This window comes from Podarcis cretensis (assembly GCF_951804945.1).
Source record: "Podarcis cretensis genome assembly, chromosome: 2".
Classification (NCBI taxonomy): domain Eukaryota; kingdom Metazoa; phylum Chordata; class Lepidosauria; order Squamata; family Lacertidae; genus Podarcis; species Podarcis cretensis.
In genome coordinates, this window is record NC_137171.1 from 22139263 (window position 1) to 22162697 (window position 23435).

Here is a 23435-nt window from a genome sequence, read left to right on the forward strand (position 1 = left end):
TTTGTTATATTTTCTTTATGTCTGTAACATGTGTCTCCAAGTTCACCTTGTGGGTGAAGAACCCACTGTGACCTGCCTGAGAATGTCAGGTCTGTCTTCTCTTTAAGGCAGAACTAAAAAAAAAAAAAAGACTTGGTAACAGTAAGCTGTTTTGAAGAAATGTCATGCATAGAATTTTGTCTGTCAAACTTACCCTGAAAACTGAAATTGCTGCATAAGATGATAACCATTATGTGCTACTGATACATATTCAGATTTTTATTTTAGGGTTTTTTTTGGTGTTTGTAGAATTTTTGTTACTCATGAGACCTGATAACATTGGATTTGTTGTAACAAAAAGAAACCCCTTGATGACCTATTCCAGGGGGTCAGCAAATTTTTTCACCAGGGGGGCGGTCCACTGTCCCTCAGACCTTGTCAGGGGCCGGACTATATTTTGAAGAAAAAAATGAACAAATTCCTATGCCCCACATGTAACCAAGTGATGCATTTTAAATAAAAGGACACATTCTACTCATGTAAAAACATGCTGATTCCTGGACCGTCCGCGGGCTGGAATTTGAAGGCGATTGGGCCAGATCCGGCCCCCAGGCCTTAGTTTGCCTACCCATGACTTATTCGCTTGAGCCCACAGTATGGGCTGGTTTCGTAACTCTGGTTGTTATTTGGAACAGCAAAATATAAGGAAAGAGCCAACGTTGGAAAACTATAATAAAAGCATTGATTTTAAAGCAGACTTAGAAACACAGATATCTAAGCTAGGCGCCAAATGGCTTCTTAAACCAAGGTTACGGTCATCAAAACAGAATGTCTAGTTGCCATTTTGGGGCAATATGGCTCTAAACCATTATTTTTCAAATGACGGACTGACTGTGACATCTGGCTAGTTCAGATGACCATCTTGAGCTAGGTTAAGCACTTTGAGAACTTAAAGAAGAAAAGTCACTAGATCCAGGGACAGTCTACACACACACACACACACACACACACACACACACACACACAGTGGTACCTTGGGTTAAGTACTTAATTCGTTCCGGAGGTCCGTTCTTAACCTGAAACTGTTCTTAACCTGAAGCACCACTTTAGCTAATGGGGCCTCCTGCTGCTGCCTCGCCGCCGGAGCACCATTTCTGTTCTCATCCTGAAGCAAAGTTCTTAACCCGAGGTACAATTTCTGGGTTAGTGGAGTCTGTAACCTGAAGCGTATGTACCACTGAGGTACCACTGTATACCTATTTCTAACTGTTATTCTTAATGATGACCTGGTCCATTCATGACATAGGGATATTCTTCACAGCTGTGAGCAGGACAGTGGGGTGGGTTAAGTGAAGACAAGCTACAACAATTAACTATAACGTTGTTCACAGCTCCTGCTCAGACTGCACAAAAAAGCATTTTGGTTCCTGAATTTCATTCCAATTGTGCAGAAAAATTATAACTGATAGAACTCTACAGGATGGGGTATTAGTGTGTGAAAACGGTCAAGATCCAGTGATCCCCAGGCATGCACCTCCAGATGGTGGAGATGTCAGGCACCATCCTGATGCCCAGGCATCTTCACTTGGTCACAAGTGGAGAGGCTTGCTTGGTATTCTTATGGTTTTTTGTTTTGTTTTTAAATCACCAAGGACCTTTTTACTTGCTCAGGATTTTTAAATAGATTTACTGATGGGCTGTAGTTGTAACAACCACATAGACTGTTTCTCTGTATGAATCTTCCTTTTGTCTCTTTTTAAAGAAACGTTTGTTTACTGAGGCTTTCAATTAAGTGTTGACAAAACAGATAATGTAAGAAAATGATAACATAAACATGCACATAAACCGAAACATAAATTAACCCCCAGATTCTTGTGATTTGATTGTTTTTAAATATGTTGATGGTTGCAGATTTTTATTTGAACTTCAGCTGAAACCTACAATGCTGCCTCACTGTTAAAAAAAAATAATCCTTATATAATGATTTTTATTCAGTTTTGCTCTGTAAGAAATTGTATATTACAGATTAACAGGGCATTTTTGGTTAACACAGTGTTTCACATCAAATATATTACTTGAATATCTGGATTCAAATTAATATTGTTTGATGAAATTCAGTCTCTTCTCTCCTCCACATCCTCCCAAATTCAGTCCGCGATGGCACTGCTGTTAACACCAGAGACCTCAGCAAAAATGTATAGTAAACTGTCAGGTGCTAACCTTAAAGATCATTGTGCCTTTTTAGATAAAACAAGTTTGACAACTTGAGCAGCAAATCTTAATATTCCATGAGTACCTGACATTTCCCTTCATCCATGTGAAGACAATTAAACAAAGCCATTCATTGTTCAGAAATGATTCTTGGTCAAGTGTTGGATTAGGAAAAAATGAGAAAAGGTTCCCCAAAGGCACTCAGAGTTACTGAAGGCTTAGGTGATGTACCTTGTTATACGACATCCAACATAACCATCAGGATAGTGTCATACTATACATGTCTACTTAGAAGGAAGTCCCACTGAATGCAGTGAGGCTACTTCTCAGACTAATGGGTATAGGATTTTACCCACAAAGGCCTTGAGCCTGTGCCCACTTGTGAGCAGGTTAGTTAGTTAGTTTATATAAAAAAACAAACACTTACATGCATAGAATCAAATGCAGGATTGAGGGTTTCTGATAACATTTGAGGGCTTGTCCATATATGAGCATTATTAAGCTACGTTTCCACAATTTCCCTGTTTGAATTAGACCAGAGTAGCCAGACGCGGCTTAGTCATGCTGGCCACATGACCTGGAAAAACTGTCCGCGGACAAACGTCGGCTCCCTCGACCAGTAAAGCAAGATGAGTGCCACAACCCCAGAGTCATTCACAACTGGACTTTACTGTCAGGGGTCCTTTACCTTTTTTAGCCCAGCATTTGAATTTGTGTATGAGGAGTAGGAAATTTGGGGCTTTCCCATACATACCAGTAGACGTTCCCTTTTCTGTTTGTCCCTGCCTTCAGATTTGTAGATCCTATAATGACAAAAGTGCAAATAGCTGTGTATGCACCTTGGGTTTTTTTTAAGTTTCCCCACCCAAGAAGTGTGCAAGAGCCCACAGGTACTTGTACATTTGCTTGTGCCGTTTTCTAGTTTTGTGCAAATCTGAGACTCCTGGTGGGACCTTACCAACATGCTGGAAAAGAAACTTGTGCTGACCTAGGAACTACTTGTACTGACCTAGGAACTTACAAGTAGACTCCTTAGCCTACTCACATGTAACAGAGTGCGGTTGGTTAGTTGCAAGGTTTCCTGACAGATGAGGATAAAGGATGGAATGGACCCTTTATCCTTTCAGACAGGGACGAAAGCTGCAAAGCTCAGCTCACTTTTAGGGACTCTTCCAGGTTGGTTTGAGTAGCACCTGCTCCTTTTGACAATGTTCAATCAATCAAATGTTTATTCGGCTTTACGCCCATCATGAAATGTTCATATTCAGCAGGTAAAGGGGATTGACACCTTCTGGAGGCGAGAGGGGATACTAGGCACCCCCTGGGTAGACATAAATATATATCACTGGGATTTTCCAAATTTCCTGCCAGACAGCACATTTCCTGAGGTTTGTGTTTTCAGGAGCTGTTTGCATACATGCTATCCCTCACTTGCAGAAAATGGAAGGGCATGAGAGCAGGGTTTTTGTGTCACAGTGTGAACTATGCAGATGAAACGGGAACACAAACACAATCACTCATTTTAGTTTTTAAAAGCATAGTGGGTTTTAGCGGCAGATAGATGCCGTTTAGATAAATCTTGTCAAAATGGCACAAATCTTTAAGGGATGGTAATTTACTGCCCAAACAGCCTACCTGAAGTTATTCTGGAATTGCTTTACTGAAGACATGTGATACAGATTGAGCAGAAACATCCAGGCTGAAAAAGTATTACCTATTTTCTAAGATTATTATGACCTGTTCCAGTCTAATCCAATGGTCAGGGCTCATTGAGTTCATCTTTGGTTCTTGAATTTCTGCAAAGCAATTTCCTTGTAGCAGTCTGGGAAGTGTCTACTGCAACTTGCCATTTGTTACGATTGTTTATTATTTATTTAAAATATTTGCGTGGTGCCTTTCCTTATAAAAATTCAAGGTGGATCAAGAAGAAGAAGAAGAAGAAGAAGAAGAAGAAGAAGAAGAAGAAGAAGAAGAAGAAGATATAAATGAAATAAAAAATTACAGCTTTGCTTTGTGATCACAGTGATGCCATTAACACTTTAAAGAATTTTTAACTTTTGCAGTCGCTTAGGGACCTCATTGTAATCGCTGATGAAGAAGAATGGGTCTAGTTTATTTGATCACAAACATCAAAGCACAAATGAAAAAATATGTTAATCCAGAGGACAGGGGATATGAAATATCTGAAGGTAATCTACATCATATATCACAGTTTTTGTTAGGAAAGTCAACCTACAACTTAGTAGGTGAAAGACATAATGTTCGAAAGTCTTAGTCCTGACCTATTGGAGAGTCGGGCAGGGGTGTGTCATGCTGCTTCTGGAGTTTTCAGCATACCCAAATCTAATTGACAAAGAGATGTTTATAGGGCATTCCTCCTATCCACCGCAATGCAGATCAGTCAATGGAGACAACCAAGGCACCATCTGGATTATTCTGTTGAATGACTCAGTTATACAAGTTGGCCAAGTTCAGCCAACCACCTGTTTTCTTTATTCTTGTCTGTCTCGGCTTATTAGATATAGTAGAAGGGGGGTGTCCAGTTACATCCATTGAGAGACATGGTGGCCCATGTGGGCTTTAAGGAGGCTGTGGTATGACCACATCTGTAGAAAACCTGTATTGGACCTTGAAGGTTTGAAAAAGCTACTAGCTGGTGATTAACATTCCCTTCCTGGGCAAGGTGCTCAAGCAGTTAGTTCTTGGTCAGCGCCAGGCATTCTTAGATAAGACTCATACTTCTAGATAATTTCAGGCTTGGTTTTGACGCAGAACATGCTATAGTTACCCTGTGGGAGGACCTTTGCTGGGGGGAAAATGCTGTGTGTGTCCTATTTCTCCTAGATGTCTCAGCAGGTATCGATACCGCCAACCATGGTATGCTTCTAGGTAGGTTGCCTGAGTTAGAGAATTCCTATGCAGACAAACCATTTTAGAAGGTAGTGCTGGAGTAATAACTGCTTGAGTCCTCAAGGCTGCACCTTGATCCTTTTTTTCCCCACTGGAAAGCTCAGGTTCCTTGTTTGGCTTGGTTTTGCCAAATCAGGCTTGTGTATCAACTATGACTCTACATAGACAGGGTTAGCTTGGCTTCAGTTATCACTACCTGTTAAAGCTCCTGTTTGGTCTACTGTAACACATTTTGTGTGGAGGAGCCTTTGAGTATAGCCCAAGAACTTCATAGAGTTGTGTACATGATTGCTGGGACTAGTATGAGAATATCACACTGGTAATTTGTCATGGGCTTCCCAGTTTGTTTCCAGGCCAAATTCAATCTGTTTGTGGCTTGGTACCAGTATACCAGAAGAATCCCTGGTCTCCATATGCACATACCCTAACTTTAAAATCTTCATCAAAAGCCCTTCTCGGGGGTTGGGGGGGGTGGTCTCAGTGGGCTGACTACTGGGTAAAGGGCCTTTTTGGTGGTGGCACCCTGGCTGCGGAAAGATGCTTGCCTAGTACTTACCGTAACTTGTTAGGCAAACACATTTTACTTCCCCAGGCCTTTTCATAGATTGTGGTTTTAATGTAGTTCTGTCTGAGATGTGGTGTTTATGCTGATCGTAAGCATTAAAAATAAAATAAACTTCAATGTACTTTTTAATTTGTTTCAATATTTGTAGTAAACTGCCAACCTAAGAGCATGCTTATAGCATAGCATAAATTATTTTAAATAAATGTGACCTATAATTTGGTGTTAACATTTTCATCATGCAGACTCACGGGCCCGCCCACTCCCACAAGCACTGTATCAGAAGCAGTGTGTCCCCACACTGCCCAACAACAGTTGCTCCCCAACAGATTCATTGGAGGTTAATAACGTGCATTGCTTTGCTGTCCTATCTGTCTTCCAGGTAATGCTGAGTAATTTGTTTGGAATGTTAGGTCGCTGTGTGCTTCAGTGATGATAATATCGGGAAACCTGAAAATGTTTCCCTTCTGACCTTGTTTTGTTTTTTTAGATGCAGAGCAGCATCTTAAAAGGTTGATCAGGCTTGCTGAATTCCATCTCCTTACATGATTGATGTTCGCCTCTGTTGTTTGACACTCGCAAGAGCTGCTGCTGTGTCAACACTTGCTCCAGTGCGTGGTAGTCAGTATCCCTGTTCCTGCTTGGTATCCTGAGTGCATGTGAGAGCTTCAGAACGCATGCAATTTTTCAGTTAAATGCTGTGGGGTTTTTTTGTCATATTGCCGTGCCAGTGCAAGAAGATCCTGGACTTTGTTGATGTATAAGACTGTCTGTATTGTTGCCATGCAACCCCTCTGCCCACATAGCATGTCTACTTCTATTGTGTGTGTATTTGTATCACATTTTAAAAAAATACAGTTCAGGGTTACCCTGAGCTGCTGCACTGGTACAATAGCCTGGGTCAGTGGTTTTCAACCAGTGTGCCATGACACCCTGGCGTGCCTTGAATGATGGTCAGGGGTGCTGCAGGCCACACTGACCTCTGCCCCCTTTCCTTCCTTCCCTCCCTCCCTCCCCCCTCTGATGCCCTCTCACATTTCTGCCTCCCCAAGGCTTGCACAGCTGTTTGTTGCAGCAGCCCTGGCTGCCAGCTCCTGGTGCCTCTGGGGCTGGCCAGGGGGTGCTGAGGACCTGAAGCAGCCTCGGAGTAAGCAAGCAAGCGGGCGAAGGAGCCCAGGCAGCCAGTCCACCAGCCCTTGCTGTTGGGCACAGACAGACAAGTGGGAGGCCGAGTGGGCAGGCGCTGTGCTGGCCTTTCTTGTGCTTGCTGTGTGCAAGGTCTGCCTGGGAGCTCAGTGCCCGGGGCTGAAGGGGAGTCTTTCAGCCATGCAGGCCCAACAGCGCCCACTGCTGCCCCTGCTGCCTCCCAAGGTAAGGTGTTGGCCTCATGTTCACCTTTCACCAGTCTCTGTTAGGCCACTAAGGCTGGGGGCCTCCTCTTCCCAGGCCCATGGGGGGCAATGTGCGGAGGCACCTCTCTTTGGGGCAGAGTGGGGGAAGCTAAGAGACCAGGGGCGGTTGTGGCTGCTGCCCAGAGGATTCCCAAGGAGAGGGGAGAGGAGAGGAGGCTGAGGGAACACTTCACAAAGGGGCGAGAGGTTGCCACCTCTGCAGGCAAGGGGTGACATAACTGGCTCCTGAGCCCCACAGAGGTGCCGCAGAAAGAATGTGGTTGGTCAAGGGAGTCGTGGACTCAAAGGTGGAAAATCTCTGGCCTGGGTGATTTGTAGCCCTGGGGCAATACCTTGCATTGTGTTCCATTGCGTTCACTTTTCTTTCTCAGCAAGAGTTAAAACTGTAGGCGGAAGGTAGATCAGGATCTACTGTCAGATCTCTGGTAGCTTATAAGTGCTTCTCTCTTGTACCTGGCTCCAGTTGGTGAACCTGGGGGGTTCTAGCAGAAAACACAACAGATCCTGCAAGACTGAAATTTGCCCAGTGTGGCTGATATTTCCCAGTTGGAAGTATCTTTTTTTTTTTTTAAGAATAATTTTTATTAACCGACCAATCACATCAAATCAAACCAAATTACATAAATTCCAAATTACACAGCCGAATTTTAATTTTTTGTTGGGGATACCCATATCTCAAGTTCCGAAGGGATCCAATCAACTTCTTGCTTCTTACTGCTGTTTTAATGTCCACAAATCTAACCTTATGATGTTCACAGTACTATCCAGTCCTTTCTTATTATTTTTCCACATCTCTTGTTGTTATTTTCATATATTTTTCCTTTCTCTTTGTGACCTCTGACAGTCTCCGCAAGCTGGTTAGAACAGTTTGTAATCCTGCGTGGTTATTATTATTTTTTTATCCAGTAGCCATATCCAGACGTTTTCCATATAACATCACTTCCATACATCAAAACAGTCTTAGCGTCATTAATCTTCACCAATCTGCCTCCTTTCTCAAAACCTCTGAGGAGATTCACTAGGAATGCAGTCTGAAAACCAAGTCCATTCTTCCTCCCGGCTATAAATCCTTTGGCAAGATGGCGACTCCGAATTAATTGCTGCGCCATTCCCAAAAGCTCTTATTGCTTCTCGATCTCCATAAAGCATACTTTTGGTTAAAGTTTATCTCCACACAGACCTTAATCATCCTGCTTGGGTCAGTTCAACCGACGGTTCTAATGAGGAGGGGTTCTTGTAAATCACATAGAAGGAAAGTAAAAAAGGTCCGTCCCCCCATTCAGCCCCGTTGTCAACATACCCCGCCTTTGGTGTATCTTCATCGTAAAATATTCCTGTTTCTCCAGCCCGTCGTCTTCTTTCGCAGAGGTCACTTAAATTAGCAGACTTCACTCCCCTTCTTCACTTGAAATATGTGCATTTGCTTCTTTTGTAATTATTCCAAATTGCTGCAACTAGTGTGCGATCAGAGACAGCATCCAGGAGAGCCGAGATCCACACGGGGGCATTCTGCCTAGGGCCCTCACCCCCTTCTTTCGAATTAGGGGGTGATTTATGGGCACAGCAGGCAAGGGCAGTGTTCCCCATTTCCTTGGGGCAACAAGGGAGGCTGCCTACTCCCATAACAGCCTCTTAATTACCCCGTGTGGGTCGGAGAGATGGTATTGTCGGCCATCTTCCAATGCGCCCCCTAGTGCGCCCCCCAGTTGGAAGTATCTTGTAGGGAGCGACAGTAACTCAAAGGAAAAGGTCTGCATTAACCTGATAAGACTTTCTCATTTCCGAGATGCGGACACAGTCTGGAGCAAAAAGGAGATATGCAAAGGTCCAGCTGGGTTTCTTTTCACTGAAGCTTTTCAGTTATTGCTTTCCTTAAAAAAAAAATAATGCTGATCTGTCTTAACTATTGCAAAAGGATGCATGTAAACATCATCATGCAGAGGTTGGGAGGCGATACATGTTTAAAATAATTGGACTACTTCTGAAGGTTTTATTCCCTAAGTTTTGTCACTTGGGGGGGGGAAAGCCCTTATTTCAAAAGTGAAAGGAACTTCAAGGGCTTCTGAAGCCACTGTGTTCTACTTTTAATGTGCTAATGTTCTTAATTCTTTGAGCCTAGAGGGGATTCTGCACACTGGCCCTGTTTCTCTCTTGCTGTACCTGAAATCTGGAAACTTCGCCGTATATCTGGGCTTGAATTCCAAAACAGTGAGAATTTCTCACTCCCGGGAAGCTATAATATTGCCATAATGTGCTATACAATTGAGTTCTAGTACAAAAGCATGTGAACAGACCTCAAAAAAGAGTTGAATGTTTGATTTCTGCCAAAAGCTGTTCCCCAGTTCCATGTAACACATGGCTGGCAAACGCTCACAGGGTATAGATAAAAAAAAAAAAGAGTTGATTTGATCTGCCTCCCGATTCATGTTCCCTGTGGATGCTTATGATCTCCTCCTCACCTCTTAAAGTAGCATAACACTACCTATATTGACGTAGGAGGTCTGCTGCCCTAGGAAAGTCCAGGCAATAAGGTTGATTCCCCCAAATGTGCCACTCCACAATAAACATCCTTACTTGCCTTTCTACTAAAAGGCAGTAGCTTTCTAGGCTTGAAGAGGGATCTGGGATAGTGTAAGGATATTGTAGACTTTTTCTGCAACATGAAAAAGGTCCAGCGCCGAGGGCCTTCTGGCGGTTCCCTCATTGCGAGAAGCAAAGCTACAGGGAACCAGGCAGAGAGCCTTCTCAGTAGTGGCGCCCGCCCTGTGGAACGCCCTCCCATCAGATGTCAAAGCGATAAATAACTACCTGACATTAAGAAGACATCTTAAGGCAGCCCTGTTCAGGGAAGTTTTTAATCTGTGATATTTTAGTGTATTTTTGGTTTTTATGGAAGCCGCCCAGAGTGGCTGGGGAAACCCAGCCAGATGGACGGGGTACAAATAATAATTTATTATTATTATTATTATTATTATGACTCGCAGATTGAGGGAGCTGTTACAGGTAGGGGCATTGCTCCAGCAGGGGACGTCACCCCAGCTAGAACCCTTAACCTGTTTTTTAGGTTATGGGGTATGTTTGATGCAGTGAACAGTGATGAAGCAGAAATTAGAAGTACTAGGCAGCGCTTTTGAGATCAGACAAGGGTTGCCATATTTCAAGAGGTAAAAACCCAGACAAAAAGTTGTTCAGCTTTTTTTAGGGCAATCACCCGATAGCCCCAAGCCCACGCCAGAGCCACCCGTTCACAATTTTATTTTATTTTTTTAAAACCAGGACATTTGCTTTAAAATTTAAAATTGCCCCAGACCCCCAAAAGAGGACATGCCTGGGAATTCCCGGACGTATAGCAACCCTATATGTGGTCATGACCATAGGCAGAGCTCTGTAGCTCTGTTGCAGCAGCTATCTTCTGAACTCATTCCTGAGAAAACACCAAGCAGAGCTGAATCATCCGTTCTGTTTAGACAGCCCCAATGGCTAAACTGTGGAAGCCAGCTGGTCTCCTTGAGCAGCTTTCAACTGAGGATGAATTCTCTTCAGTGAATGGTGGCTTTTCCCTCTCAAGGCTTCCATCTGCTCTGGAATGTTTGCATGACACGTTTACTTCTGCAGTTGCATAACTCCAAGGAGGCAGGGTAAAGATGTAAATGTTACACTGGGGTAACTGCTTTCCCTGGAAGGTGAGTGTAGTTCAGTGTTTGCCACGAGGGAGCCTTCTGAAGTAAGCACATAATGCATAATAAAGCCAAGGAATCCATTGTCACAAAACGCTATGGATGCCCATTAGCCAAAATCGGCCTTTTAAAATAGCACTGCATTGACTTTAATTTAGAAAATATTTGTGTATGTAACTTTAGAAGATATCTCGGCCTCTCTACTTGGTTGCCTGAAGTGTAGTTATAATGGTGGAGTTTCTATAGCCACACGCTAAGCATTGTATGTATTGCTTCTCACCTTAGATGCGCATAAAAGAGTTCATCGACATACTATCCCATTGCAGAAAAGTTCCATTTAGGGGTGGTTTCTATTTAAGGACCGGTTTGTTCTGTCAATGATAGCCTCCTGTTGTAGTGCTACAGTTATTGGAGTTTTGTCCTAAGTGCTTAGAATTCCCTCTGGATGTAGGGGACTCAAAATGTAACTGCTAGAGGCTTTATTTGCAGAGTATGGTCTGAAGACATATAATGCTGTTTGCTGAAGTTAAGTGGGTCTGGTCAGTGCCTAGATAGGGAACTACATGGGAAATACTTATACATCACAAGTTCCATCATGGAAGAATAGGAATAAGTAAGGGTTTTGTAAATTTATAAATTCCTGGGGGCGGTGGTTTGTTTTTTGTTTTTTTTGCTTTTATGTCACAGATATACAGATGGCTGGTAGCTGTGTGCAGAGAGATGCCCTGAAATAAAGTTTGTGGGCAGGTAATCTTTGTGGATGTGCGCTACTCCTGTTTTCACAGAGGATCCTTGTCCAGTGCCTTGGATTAAGAGGGAATGGACATCACAGAGAACAGAGCTTTGGTCAGATCCTTGTTGTAACTCAGCATGGCAATTCATAAGTTTTCCAATAAAGAAAGAGGATGTGTTGTCAGTGTTCAGTTAGTACTTGCGTGCCCTTTAGACATCGCTCTAGCTGAGTGTGAGCTACTTTTCCATTAGAAGATTCCACATGGCTCAGGACTGTGCCTGAGTGACACATGCAGTCCACCCTGCCCAAATGCTTCCATTATTCCAACACAGAACCCAGTTCCCTGGGACCGTTTCCCACTGGGGTTTTGTCTAGAAGATATGTGAGTAACTAGCTCAAGAGAATCAATGTGGCTCCTGTGTCCTTTTCATGCCAAAATTAAACAAGAAGTGAGTTTCTAGGATTCAGATACCAATAACTGAATCATTCGGTGAACATAATTTCTTAAATGTCTAAAATGGGATTGATCAGAACAGCACAAGCGTCCATTATAGAGCCATAAAGTCCTGGGACTAGACTATTGAATGAAGAGAGGAATGGCGCAAACTGCTTCGTAACTAGCTAGAATTGCCAGTTTCTATTCACCCTATTTTTACGGAACATCTAGTTGACAGTGTTGTCAAATTATTGCAGCCTGGTGGGGGTTTTCTTGTCCATAACCTATTTGTGGAGGCAGCTTTGTTTCTTGTTTGTGATAAAACAAAATTGCAGCACCAGCTTGTCCAGTGTTGCACAGCATGTGGAGAGGCATGCAACTACATACATTTCATTATTGATGGAAGATCAAAGGTTGACTTTCACATTTATTTATTTATAATATTTTGCTTCCCATTAAAAAAGAAAAAGAAAATACAAGGCGGTTAAAAAAAAACTACTACAAGAAATTAAAATTACAGTAAAAAATAGTGCAATAGCTTTAATAAAACCAACCCAAGGTCGCAACAAATATTGAAGGCAAGCGGAGGACTTACTTCCCCATACAGTGGCACCTCGGGTTAAGTACTTAATTTGTTCTGGAGGTCCGTTCTTAATCTGAAACTGTTCTTAACCTGAAGCACCACTTTAGCTAATGGGGCCTCCTGCTGCCACCATGCAACCAGAGCACGATTTCTGTTCTCATCCTGAAGCAAAGTTCTTAACCCAAGGTACTATTTCTGGGTTAGCGGAGTCTGAAACCTGAAGCGTCTGTAACCCGAGGTACCACTGTATAAGATTCAGATAAGCACTGATTTGGGAATGGTAGAGAATCTCATACCATAATCCACTAAATCTGAATGGCACGTAGTTGGGGCAGGGTGAACATGAGGTTAGGTCTATGTGGCTGCACCAGCGGAAGCAATCTGGCCCTCTTACAAGTGCAGCTGTACAGGTTTGATCCCACTGCTGCCCAATCCCTGCCTCCACATTGTCAAGGTAAGTGTCATTGACCCAGTTGTCAGGAGGATGAGTCTATGGCACTACCCCACCACTCTGGCTGTTCTCGTATTTCCCCTCTGCTTTGCTCTTCTTGCGGAGAAAAGAGCTGCCATTACATACTTCTCATAGCATCAAAGCCCTCATTTTCCTCCCTGCTGCTCCCTGCCGAACAGCTGATGGGCAGGACGAGACCCAGAGGCTCAAATGGCTGTAGGCAGGATCAAGGTTGCAGGAAGGGGTTCCCCAACCTGCTATATCCCGGCCACTTTAAAACTTCTTACGTGGCTGCTCCAACCATACGGAGAGTCAGCTTGTTGAGTGACTTCTTAAGCAAGGGTTACGGACAACCAGAAATGTGATTAGACAAGAGAAAGTACTTATTTGGACCATGCATGCTTTCAACCATGGTATTTTGCTGCCATAAGATGTTGTGATGGCTGCTAACTTTGATAACTTCAAACAGGAGTGAGACAAATTCACGAGGGATAAGACTCTAGTCATAATTGCTGTTTCCTTTGTCCTGAATGTGAGGCAGCATGCCTCTGAAGACCAGTTTCTGGCAAACAACAGCAGGAGAAGGCCGTTCCACTTCTTTCCTGCTTTTGGGCTTCCCATAAGCACTCTGGGAAGTGTGATGAGCCTTTGGTCGGATGCAGCCGAGCTCTTATTGTAAGTTTGGGTTGATATATTTTGCTTAACACCCTGGTCATGGACTCTCATTCGTGATGGGGAGTTTTTCAAACATTCACCATGTAGTAAGCAGTGGCTTGATTCTGTCCTTAGTCTGTACATTAATGGAGATAGAGATTGACTCTGTGTCCTTACGCTTTCTAATAACGTTGGAGCTTTTTGCTTTCAAGCGTACTTCCCTTAATAACTTTACAGTATGCTGTTAATCCATCTGGTCCTGCACTTTTCATGCTTGCTTTTTTTAAAAAAAATAAATAAATATGCCTCTTCCCAGACCTGAGACCTTGGATTACTATAAACACCTCCTTCCACCCCCACCTGCTTATCAGTTAGAAAGGCTTGCTTTGAAAAGTCAAAGAACCATTGGCCTAAACCATTTGCTACTGATGGGGTGGGTGAGTTAAAAACTCCCCTTGGTAAGCGATATACTTTTTATACTTGGGAATTTACTTCCTGATATTAACCTAAACCTAGCTGCAGTTGAGTATCGTTCTCCTTTGCCTTTGTCTTCCGTATTTGGAAGCTATCCTAGGATCCATCAGTATCCTCGCTTTGCATTCAGATGTAAGTACATCACTTGACTTTTCCCTGGAGAACTTGCATTCTTCCTTCCTCTTTATACTAATTCTTTGTTTCCCCTGTGTTCTGCAAACTGCACCTAAATTAGATCCTTAAGCCAAAATATATCTCGGGAAATTGTTGTTCTTAATTGTTTTTTCCCAGTGAGTTCTCATTTATGAGCTTACTGGTAGTCAATTACAGTGTGAATTCAAAGTGGTAAAACTTGTGGTTGTTTGCACTTATTTTTATTTTTTTAAAAAAAAAACATTAAGTGTAATGGGGGGAAGGCATTTGAATGTATAAAATGTTCATAATATGTTCATTATCTCTGTGGGGTGCTAAGTACCAAGATATATACTGTTATTCCAGTCTGATCTTTGAAAATGCCTGTTTCTTGACTGCTCAGTGATGCGATGTGTCGGTTTTCAGTCTCATTTTCCAAAGAACGATTGCTTTTCATTGATAAAAGCTGCACTTCTGGGTTTGGGGCTCAGAATTACCTGTGTGCTGTACCTTCTACACACCAGCATCAATTTTAGTTCAGACTGAACCCAGAAGAGCGGATGACAGCAGAGAGTCTGTTTTATTGAAAATGAATTGCATTGGACAGTTGTTACTGTACCTTGCCACTGAAGGATTCAAATTTAGCAGTGGCCTGTGGCCACTTGTGTTCTAAACCAATGAAGTTTGAATCTGGTCTTGCCTCATCAGATGTAAGACTGACAGCTGCTCCTTCCTTGCAACCTTTTGAAGCAGTGTTTAGCTTCTGTTTCGTGAACTAACACCGTTTGACAGCCTCCTCCTTTAAAGGGCAGCTGAATACAGACACAATGACAGAAAACCCTACCGAAATTAACTGCATGGGCCCCACTTTATGAGAGTTATTTGCTGGTGTGTGTGTATGTATATATATATACATATACATATATATGCCCTGCCTTTTATTTCCAGTAAAATGGGTGCGTATGTGTCAAAAGTAGCTTTTCTCTTTCTTTGTTGCCAAGCCACAAATTGGAAGACTTGCACTCCCAGGTTATCATCTGATATCGTATTGGTTATATATATAATATTGATATAGATATAGGCTGGATTTAAAAAAAAAATTGGTAAAATGTTAGGAGACAAATTGGATTTTTTAAAAGCTCATTAAAATACTTCCATGGCAATGATCCACGATTATATTGGTATAGGAAACTGCCTTACTCTGAGTCAGACCATTGATCAATCTAACTCAGTATTGACTAGCACTGATTGGCGGCTACTTTCCAGGGCTGCAGAGAGGAGATTTCCCAGCCCTTCCTGAGAAGGCTGAAGATTTAACCTGGGATCTTTTGCATACATTTCAAATGCTCTGCCAGTGACTTATGGCCCTTTGCCATTGTGGCCTCAGTCCTGAAAAGTAGTTTAGTTAAATTTTGTATTTTAGGATGTGCAACCAGGGGGTGGATTGGGATCTCACCAAAAGGTTCCTGCTTTGGTTTATAGCTGCTGTTCTGATAGACCTTTGTCTCTTTTTCTTTAGAAGAGTGTTGTAAAGATGGATATAGAGGACTGCAATGGACGCTCTTACATATCCGGTATGTTCTCATTTTGCTTTTCACAGATCTCGATTTGTTTATTTTTGTTTTTAGATGCCGTTTTGTCTTTAATACATAGTGCAAAAGACAGGATAGGATTTCTGCATTTTGGTCACAATAAACTTTTGGTTCGGCACTGGAATATTCAGCATGCCTCAGGTTTTGAGGAGCAACATGGTTCCCCCCCCCCCCAGCTTCCTGACATGACCTGCCTTCTTAGATAGATGCACCCTTGGGCAGCTACTTCCAGCATTTTCGTCTTGCTTCAAGATCTCAGGGGTGGATATGGGAGAATAGCCTCCTCCCCGCCTTTCAGTCTCTTACCAGTGATAGTTGCTCCATGGACTTGACTGGTGTTGGAGTCATCACCTAAGGCAGTGTAACAGCCAGCCTATGTTCTGATCAGCTGAACAGTGACCTGGCGATTCATGGCCTCTGCCCTCCTTACCCATATTCAGCTCAGAGCAGTGCTCCAAAGTGCAACTTGAGACAAGAAGCGATGCCCCGCCAGGTCACTGCACATTGATCTTGTGGCATGCAGTCTTCTCCCTGGCTACAGTTGGCCTGGAGCAACCCTCCAAATTCAGCTCAACCTCAAATGGATGGCCATGTCTTACTAAGTTACTGTTCGGTGCCTGCGAAAAATGCTAGAGCTCTGTATTTGCCCACCTGCCAAATTCGGCAGGTGTTTTAGCTGTTAAATATACCTGAGACTTGCAACATAGTTAAGACTCACACGCACAGCAATTAAATCAGTTTGAGGATATTTGATTCATCAAAAATTTAGAGCAAATCCTTACGTATCATACTGAAGGAAAAGCGAACTTTTGGCATCCCTTTAAATTCCATCTGTTTCTGCTTGTTTCAGTTAGCTTGACCATAGGCAGTATTTTTGTGTGATGACCGTTTCATTAAATATGAGTACAGAAAGAGTTTGGCAATTGATAGTAAAATTGTTTCACTTAATATGGTGGTTACCTTACATCTGGGAAAGATAATTGGAAAAGTTTCTTCCAATTAATCCTTAAGCATAGTTGGATGCTTCTACCTTATTTAAAACATACCTTATTTAAAATATCTTGTCCCCGATCCCATTCTCTTTCAGAAGATAAGTAGGGCTAAGTTATAGTCCCACTCTATTCTGCCTTGGTCATACAACACCTGGAGTACTGTGTACAGTTCTGGGCACCACGATTTAAGAAGGATATTGACAAACTGGAACATGTGCAGAGGAGGGCGACCAAGATGATCAAGGGTCTGGAAACCAAACCTTATGGGGAACAGTTGAGGGAATAGGTATGTGTAGCCTGATAAAGAGGAGACTGAGAGGAGATGTGATAAGCATCTTCAAATATCTGAAGGGCTGTCACACGAAGAATGGAGCAAGCTTTTTTCTCGTATGCTCAGAGGCTAGGACTTGATGGTTTTTGAGCAGAGGTTGGATGGCCAACTGTCAAGTATGATCTAGTTGAGATTACTGCTTTAGAGGGGGCTGGGCTAGATGACTCTTGGAATCCCTTCTGACTCTACAGTTCTATGATTCTTTAAAGCTATAAAGGCAGTTGCTACTCAGGAGTGCCATATCTGAAGTGCATTAACTGAGAGTGTTCAAATTCTTATTAGCAATACTAAGTGCAAACTGTAGTAACTTAAATACATTTTTCAGAAAAGGGGAATTGTAGAATGACCAGGTTAGAACACTTGCCTAACAGCCTGATCTAGTGATGTTTCTTTTGATGGAAATCAAATTTCCAGTAAGTATGCATAGGATAGGGACGCGGGTGGCGCTGTGGGTTAAACCCCAGAGCCTAGGACTTGCTGATCAGAAGGTCGGCGGTTCGAATCCCCGTGACGGGGTGAGCTCCCGTTGCTCAGTCCCTGCTCCTGCCAACCTAGCAGTTTGAAAGCACGTAAAAGTGCAAGTAGATAAATAGGTACAGCTCCGGCGGGAAGGTAAACGGCGTTTCCGTGCGCTGCTCTGGTTTGCCAGAAGCGGTTTAGTCATGCTGGCCACATGACCCAGAAGCTGTACGCCAGCTCCCTCAGCCAGTAAAGCGAGATGAGCGCCACAACCCCAGAGTCGGCCACGACTGGACCTAATGGTCAGGGGTCCCTTTACCTTTACCTTTATGCATAGGATAGGACAGCCTAATAGAGGAAGGTAGGGAAGGTAGAAAATATATTAGTTGGTTCTGTTTGTATAACACTCCCATAGGATTTAAATAATTTACTCAAGCATTTTTTAAAAACCTCTGAGGGATTGTTAATGGTAGACACTAAAATAAAACCAGACACTGGTTTTGAAGAAAAAGAAGTCAAAAGTGCATGATCTTATTTTGTTGGCTGTTTCTCTTTGGAAGAACAGAGCATAGAGTCCTCATTAAACAGGAAAAAACAGAGCCGTGAAGTAATTATGAATGAGGGAAAGATCATCAAAGCTACTTGCATACAAATACATTGGTGTAAATAAACATATTGACTGACTACAGTTCAGAGTGGGCCACTGGAATAATGAGTTGGCTTCTTTGTATTGAAAGCCCCACTAAATTGAAGTGAAGGAGTATGTTTGCTGGGGATGTATACCCACCCAATAAATGTCATCCGCTAGCTCATAGCCAGGTACACCAGCTCATATTTTGTCCTGGACAAAGGTTGTTGGTGAAGCTGTAAGTAGCTCAACAGTTATCAGAGTTACAAGGAGCAGACTGATCTGATGGTAGCCAGAATTGTGAAATGATGGCTAGAATATGCAACATGCAAAGGAACAAGACAATCTCATTAAGTAACTACAGGAGTTTGGCTCCCGAAACGGTTTGAAAACCAAGGTGCAGCTTCTAATTGGTTGCAGGAGCTTCCTGCACTCAATCGAAAGCTGTGTCGGATGTTCGGCTTCCGAAAAATGTTCGCAAACCAGAACACTCACTTCTGGGTTTGCGGCGTTCGGGAGCCAAGCCATTCGAGTATCAAGATACCACTGTACAGTGGTACCTCGGGTTACATACACTTCAGGTTACATACACTTCAGGTTACACACTCCGCTAACTCAGAAATAGTGCTTCAGGTTAAGAACTTTGCTTCAGGATAAGAACAGAAATCGGGCTCTGGTGGTGCGGTGGCAGCAGGAGGCCCCATTAGCTAAAGTGGTGCTTCAGGTTAAGAACAGTTTCAGGTTAAGAACAGACCTCCAGAACGAATTAAGTACTTAACCCGAGGTACCACTGTACTTGTAACAGACACTGTTTGGATTTAACAGTCTTTAGGAGATATATGCAGTAGTGCCTTAAAGCTTAAAGATTGTATATTTCTTACATATCTTTTTAAAAAACAAAAAACCAGTCACTATCAGGTGACATGCATGTTATGAGGCTAAGGATGAAATAAGAACCTTTGTTCAACTATAAAAGTGTTGAGAGTGAGGGAAATCAAAGACTTATATGCCACCAATCGCAGTAATCAGTAGGCTGTGTCTAACTGTGCAGAATCAAACGCATATTTTGTGTGGCTGGTTTGCAAAATGCTGCTTTGCCTTTCATTCTTTAATGCTGGTAAATCATCCAGACCAGTGAAGGCCAAATTTATAATACACCCCAGGAGGATGGAGTTTGTTAAAAGAGACCTAGTGGGGATCTGATTATGGGAACAGGATGCAAAGTACTAATTGTTTTGGAGAAATCCATATTTAGTCATTGTTTTTTTTAAAAAACAACAACCCTAGAGGGCTGTGAGAACATCCTATGATAATAAAACTGAGAAATAAAGGTAACTCCATGGGCTTATGTGTGGTAGGTGTTTTCTTGCTGTGTATGAATTCATAAAGAGATACAGTGGTGCCTCGCAAGACGAAAAGAATCCGTTCCGCGATTCTCTTCGTCTAGCGGTTTTTTCGTCTTGCGAAGCAAGCCCATTGACGGCTTAGCGGATTATCGCTATTAGCGGCTTAGCGGATAAGCGGCTTAGCGGCTTAGAAAAAGGGGGGGGGGGAAGGAAAAAAACCCCGCAGGAACTCGCAAGACATTTTCCTCTTGCGAAGCAAGCCCATAGGAAATTCGTTTTGCGAAGCACTTCCAAAACAGAAAACTCTTTCGTCTAGCGAGTTTTCCGTCTTGCGAGGCATTCGTCTTGCGGGGCACCACTGTATCGTATATGCAATATTAGATCCTAAGGATTGTCATTCAAGCCATGGCTGATATCCTCTGCAGCCACAGATGCTACACAGGGTCAGCAAAGGATTATTACCAGTCTGGTTCCTTTCTTTGAAAGCCTTTTCCCCTACAATGTACAGTCCAGGAGCTACATAATCTGAAACATTTTCAGTCTTATCTGTTTTTCCCTTTTCTGCTAAGCTCTTGGTTATGCTTATGACATTAGTGTGACATGCAGATTGGGAACAGGCTGCTGACAAGGTGAGCAGAGCTAATCAAGGAAGCCGGTAGAGATGTTGATCAGTTTGTCTGTTGATGGGGGAAATATTCAAGAGATATTCAGTATTCAAGTGGTCATTCCTCTTCAGATGCTTAACTGCCTCTTGTTGTGAGTATGGTCCTAACCTTTATGACAGTTATATTTAGGGATTTTACTTAACAACAACCTTTCAGACTGATGCTGTAGAACATGGAAAAGACTTTTCACCATTAGAAAGTCCACAAGTATGCTTTCCAGCTTTCCAGTGGCAGGAGTAATCTTTTAATCTGGCAAGAGGTCTAGACTATAGAGGCACTCTGAAAGGAGGAAGAGGTCTCACTGCTTTCAGAACGTTTCTAAAGCTCAGCATGAATAAGGAAGGAGGCTCTGCCCCCCAATGGGGTGAGCAATAGCAAGGGTCGACAGCACCCACAAATTGTGGCTGACCAAGGCCAGCTGAAAGTTATGGGCTCCTGTTTTCAGTTCATTTAAAGCCCAAGAATATTCTCAGGTTTCTTCAGATAATGGGGAATGCTCCACATAAACCCATTGCCATCCATAAGTAAGCCCATGAGTCTACTCTGAGAATGACTTGCATTAACTCAGGGAATCTGCTCATCACCTTCTTAGACTTGTCGTCTCATCCTGTTTCCGAATGTTGTTGGCTTTTTCTAGGACAACAAAGCTAGTTACGTTTCCTAGTTTGTTACCCTTTTCCCCAGCTCTCCCCCCCCCCTTACTTGAGCTAGAATTGTACAGTTGTGTACTCCTCCTGTTCTTGTATATTCTCATCATGGAAAATATTATTGTACGTGTGTTCCAAATGAGGAAAAGAGATGGAACTTTAGGTTAGGAATTGCAATTGTGGGTGCTCTCTTTTTTATTTGAAAAACTGTCAGAGATCTAGACCGTGGGGAGCTCCGAAAAATTAATAATTATAATTTGGACTATAATTTAGTCTTTTTAATTTTAGTTTTTTATTTTAATTGGAGTATTATGATTGGATATATTAATTGGATGTTTTTTATTGGAAAATCAATAAAAATGATTTTTTTTATAAAAAAAAAGAAAAACTGTCAGAATGCCCACGATTGCAGCTGAGCATTGGCAGTTGCTCCTTCTCAACTAGTAGAAAGTGGACAATAGCCTTGATGTTTGGTTCACAGGATTTCCATTAAAGCACACTTCTGCAACAGGACGGAGAGATGGAAGCACAGCAGTCCGTCCTCATTGGCCTGGGATAAAATATGGCAACCGTTATTGTTGGTGTAATCATATCAGGCAGAAGCAGGGAGGGTGTATGTTGCAGTGTATACCTAGCAGGTGAGAAACACATTGGACCGTGAAACCAGCACTGATGTGCGGTAAATACATAGTGTAGACAAGGCTAGAAAAATCCCAGAGTCTGACCATTGAAAAATTCAAAGCTGGAATTCAGTTTTTAGTTTTTCGCTCTCTACAGTGCTGACTTGAAAACTTAGGTCCTGGTTCCAATGAGTGAGTTTGTTTGTTTGTAGTACTGAGCTCAGGATTTCCCTTTCTCAAGAAAAGGCCTGTGCTTGGTCTGAAATGGTTAAATACGCAACTTCAAGTTGATTGATCAGTTAAATTGACTTTAACTATTTAAAAAGTGCCTCTGACTAATTGAGCAGCAGATCTTTAGCATTATTCTTGATTAAAAGCCATGGGTGGTAGGCGCCTTCTTGAAGGCATTTGCTTTTTCTATCACTTGCATGCAGGAGGCGATGAATGCCTGCTAGGACACATATGCATAATTTAAAATTTAGACATTTGCTTTTTTTCCCCCTTTAGAACTATTATTTTTATTATGGAAATTAACTCTGCAGAAGTCGGCTAAAGCTCCTGTAACATGCACTTCTTTCTCCTGATTTTTTTAAGTGGGCGTGATAGAAATACAACAGCTAAGTGCATAATTTTAATCAGAAGATAGCAGTAGCTTGCATTTATACTCCTAATCAAAAACAAAAAAACATGTTTCCATGAAGTGATTAAACTCTTAGCGGAAAAGACGGAATGGGAAAAAACTATGGGGTAGGGATTTAAAAAAGAATAATGAACTAGATTTGTGATGAGCCCAGTGACAACGGGAAAGCTTCCCTCAAGATTTTACTTTATCTCCTCAAGGTATTCGAAAGAGCAGGGAAACATTTTCTTTATTCCCCACTCCACACATTCAGTAGATTTTTTCTCTCTCTCCTTTGGCTCTTCAATTTACCCAAGTAACGTTTAAATGAAGTATGCTGTTTGCGCTGATCCCGTACCTAATGGTTTTGATCTAGCTATTTGGCCAAGAGAAAACTGGTTAGCCAAAGAAACATGGCTACTTTACTGTGAAAGAATGAGTCAATTGTGTACAATGTGCAGCACACCTTAATAGAAATATATATATATATATTCTGTTGAATGCAGTGGAGTGTTTCATTGTACTTATACAGTTTCTCCTGCCACTTTCTGGAGTGTTAAAGGCTCTTTCGGTGGCAGCTCTTATCTTTCCAGAGCAACTGTGAAACATTCATTCTGTTGCCAAAGTGATGGGGGTTAGGCAACAACTGCGATGTTTTTTCCACGGACTTCCTTGCTCTGTCTAGCCCGGGCAATGTGGGGTTGTTTTTTTTATTAAAAAAACCCATCACTAAAGGGATGTCCGCTTGTAAGCTGATGGCTCCGTTTTCAGAGGCAAGGCATATAAAGCGTTCAGAGGAGCAAGCCAGAATCTCAGCGAAAAGGGGACACTGCAGCCGTATGGATTCCTGCTCTAACTGTGCTGCTTGACTGTAAAATGACGGCCGTTTCTCTCACTTCCAGGAATCTCTTCTTCCTGGAAGGTGAGTGGCTGAGTTCACCCTACTGCCGAGATGCAGCCACACACACACACAGTCTGTATTCCTGTGCTGTTTCCAAGGAGTTGGCTGTGATAACACTCCAGGGTATCTTCAGCGAGCTAGAATAATGTAAGTTAAATGGGGAGCGGGGTGGCCGTGTGAAATAACTCCATGCTCTTTTCTGTTTTCATTTACACTTGGCGCCATTTGGGGTGTGTCTGATGCCATGCAGAACAGTGCAGGAAGTGGCTGACTTTCAATGCAAGTAAATTGATTTCTAGAATTCCTTCATCGTCTGTGTCAGGGGGTGGGGTGGGGGATAGAGTCTGTTCGAAATCAGAAATGCAACTGCAGGCCATCGTTTAGGGATGAGCAACCAAAGGGGAAAGATAAATGTAGTATG

The 23435-nt window shown here is 42.5% G+C and overlaps 1 protein-coding gene across 7 annotated transcripts in view; it reads left to right on the plus strand.

Moving 5' to 3' along the window:
- Positions 1 to 23435, plus strand: part of IKZF4 (IKAROS family zinc finger 4) — a 71706-nt gene that overhangs the window by 8471 nt on the left and 39800 nt on the right. For 6 of the 7 annotated variants that reach the window (XM_079965491.1, XM_079965490.1, XM_079965492.1 and 3 more), the window contains exon 2: positions 15734 to 15788. In XM_079965491.1, the coding sequence (XP_079821617.1) occupies positions 15749 to 15788 (40 nt within the window). In that variant the 5' untranslated portion in view covers positions 15734 to 15748. Of the gene's footprint in view, positions 1 to 15733; positions 15789 to 23015; positions 23162 to 23435 lie in introns of those variants that run through there. The other variant, XM_079965494.1, reaches the window with a different exon arrangement.